The sequence below is a fragment of the Thalia democratica genome, chromosome 2 (genome assembly GCF_965202585.1).
Source record: "Thalia democratica chromosome 2, ktThaDemo2.hap1.1, whole genome shotgun sequence".
In the NCBI taxonomy this organism is placed as follows: domain Eukaryota; kingdom Metazoa; phylum Chordata; class Thaliacea; order Salpida; family Salpidae; genus Thalia; species Thalia democratica.
Window position 1 is genome coordinate 32428409 of NC_139166.1, and position 11729 is coordinate 32440137.

The 11729-nt window shown below is 25.4% G+C and overlaps 1 protein-coding gene across 1 annotated transcript; it reads left to right on the forward strand.

The window, feature by feature from the left end:
- Positions 1-958: 958 nt before the first annotated feature.
- Positions 959-9170, forward strand: LOC145830115 (dehydrogenase/reductase SDR family member 1-like). Its single transcript, XM_082938005.1, has 8 exons — positions 959-1003; positions 2933-3092; positions 3321-3470; positions 4182-4261; positions 5725-5857; positions 7659-7796; positions 8112-8181; positions 8598-9170. Exons 2-8 carry the CDS (start codon positions 2946-2948, stop codon positions 8843-8845), a joined length of 966 nt encoding a protein of 321 aa, XP_082794131.1. The 5' UTR covers positions 959-1003; positions 2933-2945; the 3' UTR covers positions 8846-9170.
- Positions 9171-11729: the final 2559 nt, after the last annotated feature.

An 11729-nucleotide genomic window follows, 5' to 3' on the forward strand; every position in this document is an offset into this window, starting at 1 on the left:
AATTTATTTGGCTTTTTATTGGCAGAACAATTTTGAGGTTCAGAAATAAGCACAACAATGCTTTATATTAACAGCTGCTTTAAATTATTGAAGTACTAATAATCAGAAAAAAAACTATGTGTCTAAACCTAAAATTTAATAATTATAGTTAAGTTTCTAAAACAAACCAAAGTAGATTGTATTTTATTAAAAACAACGAGATATTAATTTTTGTCAAGATAGAAAGCATAAAATTCGTCCTAAAACTGCACTTTTGCTTGAGATAAAATGCGTACCTTATCGGGTTCTTTGTTTTATATAGTACCTTGTAAGCTGGTTTTATAAATACTTAAAAAATTCTTGTATACCACTTTCAATAGTATCTTTTTTAAACAACCAAAAAATGTTGTTCTACAAATTATAATGAAGGTTTTTTTTTTTTTTACTTTGACTACTTTTAAAGTAATGAAATAAAACCGGCTAGTATAGTTATAGTCAGTCTGATTTGCATATTTGCTGAATCAGCAAAAAAAAAGCTTTTTTTGATGTTATGTTTAATTTCAATTATTAAAACTTTATTTTTTGATTAACTTTTATTATGTTTGGGTTAGGTGGATAAGGGTACAAATAAAATGAACTTTAAAAAAGCTTTTAAAAAAGTTGCTGATAAAGCAAGTATGCAAATCAAACTGACATTTAAGTATACTTTCCCTTAAAACCACGTAAATTTAAATCATTTAACAATATTGTTAGAAACATTTTATTTTATACGCTTTGAAATATTTATTTATAGATGTATTTTTTCTTCTAAAAGTAAAAGTTAATTGTTTTTATTTTTAAAGGTTAAAAAAGCAGTACAAATTTAAATACGGAGGTTATAATATAGAAATTAAACAGATTACGTTTTTTTTCATACAGTGAAAGAAGATAAGCTGCTGTTTGTAAACAAATAGTAAAATTCCAGCCAGTCTGTAAGTAAATCATTAATCCAAATTGCAAAAAGTTTTACGACTTTTGTTTCAAGGTAAACGATCTATCTAAATTACTTAAGTCAACTAATTGCAATATTTTGCCAGTATAAAGTTGTTTTGATAGTTTCTTTACGTGACTTCAAGCTTTTCAATAAATAAACCATGTACAAAAATAACTAACATTATTTACTAATGCTTTACTTATATCTTCTTTATGCATTACTAGCATGGCTTATTAGTATAATTAAGAGCATAAGTATAGTTAATTAATTTAGATATATTTTACAATTTTGTATAGTTTCAAACCAAATTCAGTTAGATTTATTTAAAAAGAATATTTCTTAGAATAAGAAATTGAATTATTTGAAAGTTGTAGTAAAACTTAAAGTACTTTGTTTAGTTTTTATATCATTAGTTTAATTTATATGATACGAAGAAAAGACATTAAAGGGCATCCAAGTGCTGCGCGACTCGATAACCGAAAGGTTTTTTCGACACCGGGTCTTTGGACCGAATATTTGGAACGCTTTTTTTTGTCGTTCAATAAACAATTGTTATGATATTGAATAACAAATAAAAATACGCTCAAAACATTTGGTGCTAGGACCTGGTGCTCGAAAAACCTTTCGGATATCGAGTCGCGTAGCACAAATACCTTTTAACGTCTTGTCCAGGACAAGGAAAACCTCATAAAAGAGTAAATATTCAAGTATATCTCTTTTAATACCTTTTTTACTTTAGTTTATAAACTAAATATTTAAGTTAATATTTCTTACAGTTTTAGAACTAGTTCTTTTTCTTTGGAGGATTTATCTAGTTTGAAAAAAACAAAATAGAATTTTCTACCTTTTATAGTCGAGTTCAAAAAATTGTAAAAAAAAAAATGTTCAATTGAGTTATTTAAATTTTACTTTTTGAGTTTTAACATTTACTTTAGGGATAGTAGATAGGGCTCATTAAAAACACATTGTGATAGCACAGATGATCTAAATTTTATTTAAGATTTAGAAGACTATGATTCTTATTTGATTTTCAATAAGCCTTTTTTTTAATTATCTAAAAAATTGTCATTGAAACAGCATCAATACAACATGTAATAGTGAAATAAAAATTTATATACTGTTAGACATAATTTATTTCGCTATCTAAAACTATCAATGACTACTTAATAAACAACAACTAAGAAAATTTCAAGTTAAGGCTAATTGAAATACGAAAACTTTAAATTCTTAAAATATCATTAAAATAATCTTAGTCTAATTTTGTTTTAATTTGAACTGCCTTATTTTGTTAGTGTATTTAATATATTTTGTACTTTTTTGTAATAATTGTCTTTAGTCTAGTTTACCTTAATGTTATGAAAAGGTGGTTAATTTTAAAAATATAGACTTGTTATATTACAACTTTTATGGTACTTGATGGATGGTACTTTTGTATATAGAAAAAAGGTCATTGAGAGTTGAATTTGTTTCAAGTTATGCTTTATCAATTAATTGATAATCCTTATAAAATATTTTATCTACATTAATAAGTTTAGTAATTTCTAAACTTGTTAGAACAACAAAACTTCAACGAATAAGATATTCATTCTAATAGATTGTTTCCCATATTTCGTATGTTAGATAATTTTAATAGAACTTTATAAGACTTTAGCACTTTACACCAATTCACACACAACCTATTCTAACTTATTTGATAGTGACGTAATATATTGAAAAATCTACTTTTAAGTTTTCTATTTATACATTCTCAATAACTTTTTTATTCAAATACACTTCATTTAAAATTGAATGTTACAATGCAAATAACGACGAAAAACAAACAGTAAGAATATTTAGGTAGATTTAGGTGTACGTAAATTGACTTCTCATAACAATGACAAACAATTTTAGATTTTGTTTTCTAAACGATACAATAGTATCTAAATAAATAAATTAAGAAGTTTTTGTTTTTCATGTAAAAACTAATAAAGTATTTAACAGACGGTAATTAAGAATGCCAGATTTACAGGGAAAGATTTGTCTGGTGACAGGGGCCAGCAGAGGTATTGGAAGAGGCATTGCAATTCAATTGATTGCTAATGGGGCAACTGTTTACATCACAGGAAGAAAAAAAGAATCACTTGAACTCGTTGCTCAAGAAGTATATAAGTTTTATACATAATTATAGATAAAGTTTGTATAGCAAAAATTTGAAAGTTATTCAGTTTGTTGAAAACTAGCAACGTTTAAATCAACAACACAGTTCTACGGAGCTTTCATAAAGTAAATTTGTAAAGTATTTGGCTAGTTAGGTTTTTGGCTACTATTTCTAAAACGTAAAAAATAGTACTAGAGATAATTTTATGTTTTTCTATATAACATCATACAGGCTAAAGAAAGAAATTCCAACGGAACATGTGTGCCAATTGAATGCGACCACAGTGATGACCAGTCTGTAAAAGATGTCTTTAAAAAAATACAGAGCGATCACAACGGACAGCTTGATCTACTTGTCAACAACGCATATGCTGCTGTGAATGTATGTTGTTTGTTATCTAGTTTTGTTTCAATAGAAATGCTTCTTATTACACGTTAATGTTTTATACGTCCTCTTTAATAAAGAACCTTTACTTTGTTATCAAAAACAGTGGCTTTCTCAATGGTTAGTTCAAAAATAAATGTAAGATTTTTCAAAAAATATTTGGTTTTTCTAGGTTTAAAAATAATGGTACTAACGATATTTTTCTTAATAGTACTAAAAATAAATAAAAAAGGTAATGGGTACATTTTTTTATTAAAAAGAGTAATAATATATATATATAGTGAAAATATTTGGAGTCTTCAAATAAAATATTCATGTTTAATAGAAAACTTTGAATTTTCTTATGAAAATTAAAGTTATAATAAATTTAAAATTACAGTAGTTTAGTATACTATGAATACAAAAACTTAATGAACCTTTTAATAATGTTTTTATAAAATTTTATATAACATATCTATATCTTAATCGATTTCTTTTCATTAAAAGATGTTTAAAAAAATTAACGCTAGGTTAAGAAAACTAGAAAGTTTATATGATAAAAAGTTATAATGAAATAAACATAGCTAAAATATATAAATTGTTTAGTAAAATTTCTTTAAATAGTTACTATATAATAAATAAAAGCATGATAGAATAAAGCTTAAAACTTTTACAGAACATAATAAACAAATATTATCTACATTCTTTTAAATAATTGTGTTTTCGCAGTATATTTTGGAACATTCAAATAAACCTTTCTGGGAACAACCTGAAAATGGATGGGATGTAATTAACAATGTTGGACTTAGGTTAAAAAATATTTTTGCTAAAATGGTTTTGTTTAAAATCTTATATATATTCTAAATAATCTTTCAAATTTTTTTCAAAAAAAAAAAATTATCATTACAAAGCTATCATATACTTAATTATGCATCATATGTAAGGTAAAGTTACTCAAAGTTTAATGATAAAATGTCCATACTCAACTTCATCCAACGTTTTAGAAAACATCTTCTACTTTTCATTTGTATATAGATTTTGCAGATAGATGCCTTAGCTATTGTTTTTTTATTTTTTAGAAAAAGTTTTGCAATTCTATTATATTGTAATCTTTTATTTTATAAAGTTTTTGTAATACTTTTGGTAACAAAATATTTCTAAAACATACTTAAATCACTTTTGCTTTATTTGCTTACGTCTGTTTACTTTTAAGATAAGCTTTAACTAAAAAACAAGTTTCTTAAACTTACAAGTACTTTAGTAATAATTTTTTACCTGCCAACTAGGTACGCACTTTCTACATACGCTCTGCCGGTATGGTACGCACTTTTTAGCTGAAAAACGCTGTATTCAAAATGCAATTTTGTTTTTTATCAAGATTAAAAAAATTACGAACAAACCTTAAAGTAGTATAAAAAACTATTATACTTTAAAGTAAATTGTACTGTATTGAATTTTAAAAGATTAAAACTAAAGTAACCAGAAAATAAAATATATAATGAACTTACAAACTGTATATGAAATAAAACATTTAAAACAAACATATAAAACTTTATTTATTTAACTAAGATAACGAATAGTGCAATTTAATTTTGCATACCCCATGATTAACAAATAGAGAATAAAATATGTTTAAATAGTCATATAAAATTTAAATAAAGAAAATAATGAACAGTACAATTAACATATAGCCTAAGTGACCTGAGACTGTGGTAACCATGATAAATACATACAAATAAAATAAGTAAAACTTAGTCTTAAAAGATTAATGAAAAAGTTGAACATTCTTTCTTAAATCCATTATACAAAATAAAATAAATACAAAATCTAAAGTAAGCAGAAGTAAAATTTGTAATCGTAAACTATATTTTTTGAATAGAAATAATTTATTTTTTTATTAGGCATGATAAATTTTTCATAAATATATTTCTTTTCTTAATCAGTAATTAATTATACATATATTATGTCAATTTTAAAGGTACAAAAAAATACGAGATAGATTACAAAACTTTTTGGTGGAGTATAAATACTATCAAAAGTATACAAACATATAAAACATGTTTGTATTAGGCTTAATGTAGGTAATTAAAGACCAAAATTTCCTAGGTACGCACTGCTGGCTAGGTACGCACTTTTGTGCTGTGTTCAAAGTGCGTACCTAGTTGGCAAGTTACTAAACATAGATTCTTTTTTCTAAGCTTGATGAAAAAGTTTTGTATTTTCTATCTGTTTAACATGCATAATATTTTAATTAAACTTTTTACCTTTATAGAAATCACTTTTTATGTGCAATGCATGCGAGTAAGATGATGGTGCCGAACAGGAGAGGACTCATCGTAAATATCAGTTCAGTTGGAGGAGTTGCTTATTTTCAAACTGCTGCGTACGGGATTGGAAAAAACGGGGTCAGTTTTAAGAAAGAAGCAAAAAATGTATGATAGTCTTATAATATAAAGTTAATAGCCAATGTATAATATAGTTAAGTTTTACAACTATAAACAAAAATATATAGTTTTTAAACAGTAGCAGAATAATAAGGTATAATCGCCGAAGAGCACTTAGTATACGCAATGTATACTAATGAATTACATGACAACTCAAATTTGGACTATTCAAATTCCGACAGTTCAAATTCTTATAAAAATGTTTATATAACCATTTCTCAAACAGTAATATAAACTTAGAATAAATAAAAAAGTGGTTGTAGATCTATATAATAAAACTATGTTAGCAAAATATTAACTGAAAAAATAATTATTAAAAAATATTCCTTTAAAATACTAAAAGATACTATACTTTTAAACAGTTCTTAGCTATATCTTGAAAAAATTTAAAAATTTTCTAAAAGAAAAAAATGGTCTGTAGGTATAAATCAGACCTACAAACTATTTTTTTATTTTGTTTTAAAATATTTTACTTTTTGATTTAAGGCCCTTTATATTTTTTCTAAAGAATTTGAATTGTCGTACACCCATACTAATGAGTAGTTAATTAATGGAAAAGTTTGAGGACATCGTTGTCTAAAAATTCAAGGCTTGTTTATAAACTTTGTTTAACAAAAATTTTTGATATAATAGTCTTTTAATAAATCAAAAACAAAACTAACTTAACTTCAAAAATAGATTTCAGCTTTTCCTAATCTAATAAACAAATATTGCTCATTTGAAGTACTTAAATAATAGCCAATGTTAAAACGTTCTTTTAGTTTGATATTGAATCAATCATTTACTAAACTTAAATTTATGAAATGCAAAACACTATACACTTTTTTTTAATTAAAATACTTTTTTAAATAGTTAAATAACCCTGCAGCTTTTGACAGCTTCAGTAAAAAAATATTTTATAATTAATGTTTGTTTTTATTTTTTGGGATTTTAAGCCACTTTACAACATTAGTGACATTTAAATTAGAACTTGTATAAAAATTATTGAACCAGGACTACTTGAGTACGCACTTTTGGGCTGTTTACTCAAGCGGAAGACTACTGTACTTACACTGTGGTGTACTATGTTCCTAATCGGCGGTCCAAGTATAAAACATAAATTTTTTCACGGCTGTACGTACCCACCTCTACTTACACCAAACCTTATATACATATTCTGACCCTATAAGCTAACACATTTTTTTTGTTCTACGCATAACTATGATATTAAACTGGAACATGAAAAGATGTAAACTTTAATTTACATAGTAATTTTTTTTTTTAATTGTCTATCGAAGTTGTTTAGTTTGGATCTTTGATTGTCAAATATCGTTTATAGTTAATATTTTAAACCATTTTTAAATATACAAACTGTGTAAATTGTTTTATCTTTTAGTTTTTAGTCAGTTATAAAGTAACTTTCTATTTGCGTAAGTTTGTATGGTTCCATACAACGACTACAAGGTTTAAGCTTCAATGTTTATTATAACATTTAGCGTTTATAATATATTTTTGATTAAATAGACTTATGCTTCAAAAAAACAACTAAATATGAACATAAGCGTAACAATTTTTGTTATATATAGGAATAACTTTTAAAATTTTACTAAAAACAAACAAACTTATCTAGTAAGCTCAATGAAGTGTGTACTACTTAACTACAAAACTTACTTTTAATTTGATCATATGAAAGAAAAACTATTCAAACTATTTTCAATTCATGCAAAGTTTCTAAGCTTATCTAAATTTTTTGTACATTCATAACTGATTTTTTATGTTATAGAAAGACAGAATGGCACGTGACTGCGGATTGGAGTTGGAAAAGTACAACGTTGCGTTTGTGTCATTGTGGCCTGGACCAGTGAAAACCGAAACAGTCATGGACATGATCAATAAGAAGGGGCAAGATGTCAATAAACAGGTGTGGACAATTTATAAAGATTTTTTTTTGTCTTTAAACTTATGTTTGTTTTTTTTTTTCTAGCTAGTTGCAAAAAATAAAACATTTTGTTACAAACAAAAAAAATCATAATAGATTTTAATTATCTTAATACTAGCTTTTTCAGATTTACTGTAAAATTTTTACTATAGATTTTATTCAAAAAAGAAGGAATTAAACAGAAAAAATTAAAATGAGCTCTTTAACAAAGATTTCATAAAAAAGCAATAATTGCAACTGATTTTTATTAAAAAAGTTTTAAAATATTAAAAGTATGCATTAGCTTTTATTTTATAGTTGAAATGGATGTTTAATCACGGTGAATCCACTGAATTTGCAGGAAAAGCTATCTCTCATTTGTTGACAGGTTTAAAAATTATTTTTATGTTGACCGCTTTGTTTTTAAACGTTTTTTTTTATGATAAACATAAACTGCATTTGAAAAGTTTCAATATTTACGTTTATAAATTAAACATGAATTTCAGTCTGCATGTTTTATTAGCCTTGATATTTTACATGTTTTTGGTAAAGGTAGGTTTTGAGAAATTGATCAAGGAGTTCGAATAGTATTCGCTATTTTTATTGTGTTTTGTTTTGTAAACAAAGGCTCTAACACTTTTACCTTATAAAGTTTTTAAAAACTCATATAAATGACTAAAGTTTATCTATATTAGTTAAATTCAGTAAGACTTAAAAGTATTTTCTTTATTGAAAACAACAGATTTTTTAATGCCTATAAAAAAATGAAAATATTAGCTCTCAACAGAAAAAAATAAATTTCAGACAAAGAAATAATCCGAAGAACAGGGAAAATCATCCTGACAACAGACCTTGCTGAAGAGTTCGGTTTTCATGACACTGACGGCTCTCATCCGGTGAGCATGAGATCATTCGAGATGGGGTTCGCAAATGCTGGTATCATGTGGATCGCATCTTTATGTCCCCGCTGGTTAAAAGTCCCTCTATCAGTTTTCAAATATATTGCTGGAGCGAAAACTCCAGACCTAAACAAAACTCTGACAGCCGACTAAATCTAAAAATTTATTTTCAAATATCGATTTACTGTTTTTTGTTTCTTTTATCTAAAAAACTGGTTTAAAACTAATTTAATTTCATGCATATACATTTTTTTTTTTCGTTTATTGAAAAATAAAAAATAGTTTGTTGTTTGAAATATATGAACGTTAGTATGACTTAAGCGTACAATAGAAACTTTCTGGATTCATTTTATACTTTATAAATATTTTTCATTAGTTGGAAGTTTGTACAGACTTTAAAAAAAAATTAAAGAAAAAACTACGTATGAATACAAAACTAGTTTTAGGTCAGCTTGAAGCTACGATCGTTTTTGACAGATTATGTTGTTTAATCAATGCATTCTTTTAAACACTATTTGTTTCAAACCAGATTTATATTCTCTTAAATAAACTGGATTGTGTTTAACGCCGTGTTTTTTTGAAGCAGCTTCTATTAAACTATTTGGTAATAAAAAGTATTGGATTTTCTTTTTCAAACTTTTATTTACATATTATTATACTCAAGACGAATTAAATATTCATACCGATACTATATAAAACTTTTATATTTAAAGATAACAATTATAGGTCTTAACTTATTGATAAGTGGAATAATTAAGCTTGCAATATTTTAAGGTTTTGTTTTCTTACCTAATTGACAGTTTTAATTCAAATTAAGCCTAATATATTCTTACATGCTTACCATATTTTTTGAAGATTTTATTACTAACCGATGATCTATTTTTGAGTGTACCGTTGTTTTGAAAATGAAATTTTAAAATATTGGAAGTTAACATTCCCAATTCGATATATTGAAGAAGTAGCTAAATATTTTACTATAACTTCAACAAGGATTTAAATAAACATACTTTATTATTAGACATGAACAAACGATTTATTCTGGATTTTTTATTTACAAAATGTTTTCAAAAATGTACACATAGGTCTATACGTATAGGCTAAACCTTCTATTGTCTAATCTAATGTTAGAACTTTAAATTTCAAAAATTAAGTATAGTCCATAGTACATACAACAAATTAATAAATTAAGGAACATTATTTAAAAAAAAAAGGTAAGTTCAAGTGTTTAAATTAGATGAGCAACGTAAGACCTGCGATGTATTTTTTGATAAAACAAATGAAGTTGTGTTTTTGCACAAACACATCAAAACATGGTCTAAAAATAAATTCCATTACAAAATAATGGTTATTAAACCAGCATTTCAATACAATTAGGCTTGTAAAGATTTTAAGTATATATTTTTCAAAATAAGGAGCCTAAGGAGGCTTTTCTAACAAGTTCGGTACTTAAAAGTCTTCCTCTGATAGAACTGGCCCGCCGACTAGACAAGCTGTCCACTTCGAGTTCACTCAACCAACAGGAGCGAAAAACATAAAAATTTAGCTGGTCGATGCAAAAACTAGAATTTTAACCTTTGATATAGTTAAAAATAAATCAGTGTAAAAATTAATTTTATAAACTAAACTAATTTTATAAAATCCCTAAACTAAAAATACAAACCTTTATTAAGTTAAAAATCGATACTAATCAGTCATTTTTTGTTTGCACAACCTTGTATTTTAATTTTTAATAAACATTTCAAATAAAATTAACTAACGCCATAGAAGGGTCAATTTGATTTTTCTACAAGTTAATTTAATTTTATAGATTTCAACCTCCTCTAACATATAGCATTCATAGGTTAACCAAGTTAAAAATAGTTTTTTAAGGTATGAGAGATCAAATTTAGTAAGTTTAATAGATTCCATATGTAAGGTTCAAATAAAAATCGATTGACATTTAATACTACTAGAATAAGTTGTTATCTTTTTCTTTTAAACAATGTAGCGCAAGTTTCAGCTTCATTCTAGAAAAAAAATTGAAATTCTTATAGTTTGTAAAAAAGTACTTTTTTTTGTAAAATAATAGTTTTTATTAAATTTATTTTTAGTCGTATAAGTGATTTTTATAATACTAAAGAAAATTTGTTGCTAAAATTTTTATCTAACAAAAAACAAAAAAATAACTAGCTGTAAATGAAGATATTGGTACACTAAGATTAAACAACAAGAGTGGTCACAAATCGCTAGCCTACCGAGGTAGAAAAATATGGACTGAGCTACTTATACGTTTCAAAATATCAAAGTCATTTTGGAAAGTTCCAGGATAAAATAAAATTTTCTTATTAAGTAGTGTTTATTAAAGCCATAAGTGATCATTGCTACTTGTTTATTTCCTTTTGTTTGTAGAGTTAATAATAATTCTCATTTTATACCCAAAAATTTTGGCTCAAAAGTTGATTTGTTTGGTTATAACAAAATCGATTCAGTCTATATTGAAGCATTTCTATTTGGATATTCTTAAGATTACTTATTAAAATTAGTATTTAGAATTAAATTCAGAATACTTACAAACTTTTTTTTTCTAGCATGCCCATGTAAAAATTGAGTTATAGATTGATTAATTTTAAAAAAGAGATAAATACATAACAAATGGTAAGCTGAGATTATTGTTTGAAGTAAACTTATAATAACTCAATCTATTTTTTTGAGGAAACTAACTTTTTTTTTATGTTTACAAATATTGATTTCTTTTTTTAGCTACATTTTTAGCCAAAGAAAAGTATTAAAAATGTAAAAAAGTATGTTTTAATATAAAAACAGTTTTTCTCAACACCGTTTTCTCGCAACTGGTATACTATCAAAATCCACCCGTGTTCAAAATCCACCCGATCAAAGTCTACCCGCGTTCAAAATCCACCCGATTTTTTTTTCTTTTTTTATTAATTTATTTTATATATTTTTTGATTTTTTTTTATTTATTTTTTACTATCACTGTCACCCCTAACCCTTACCCTCGATCGGTAAGCGGTTCTCGAATTTGACCGGGTGGATTTTG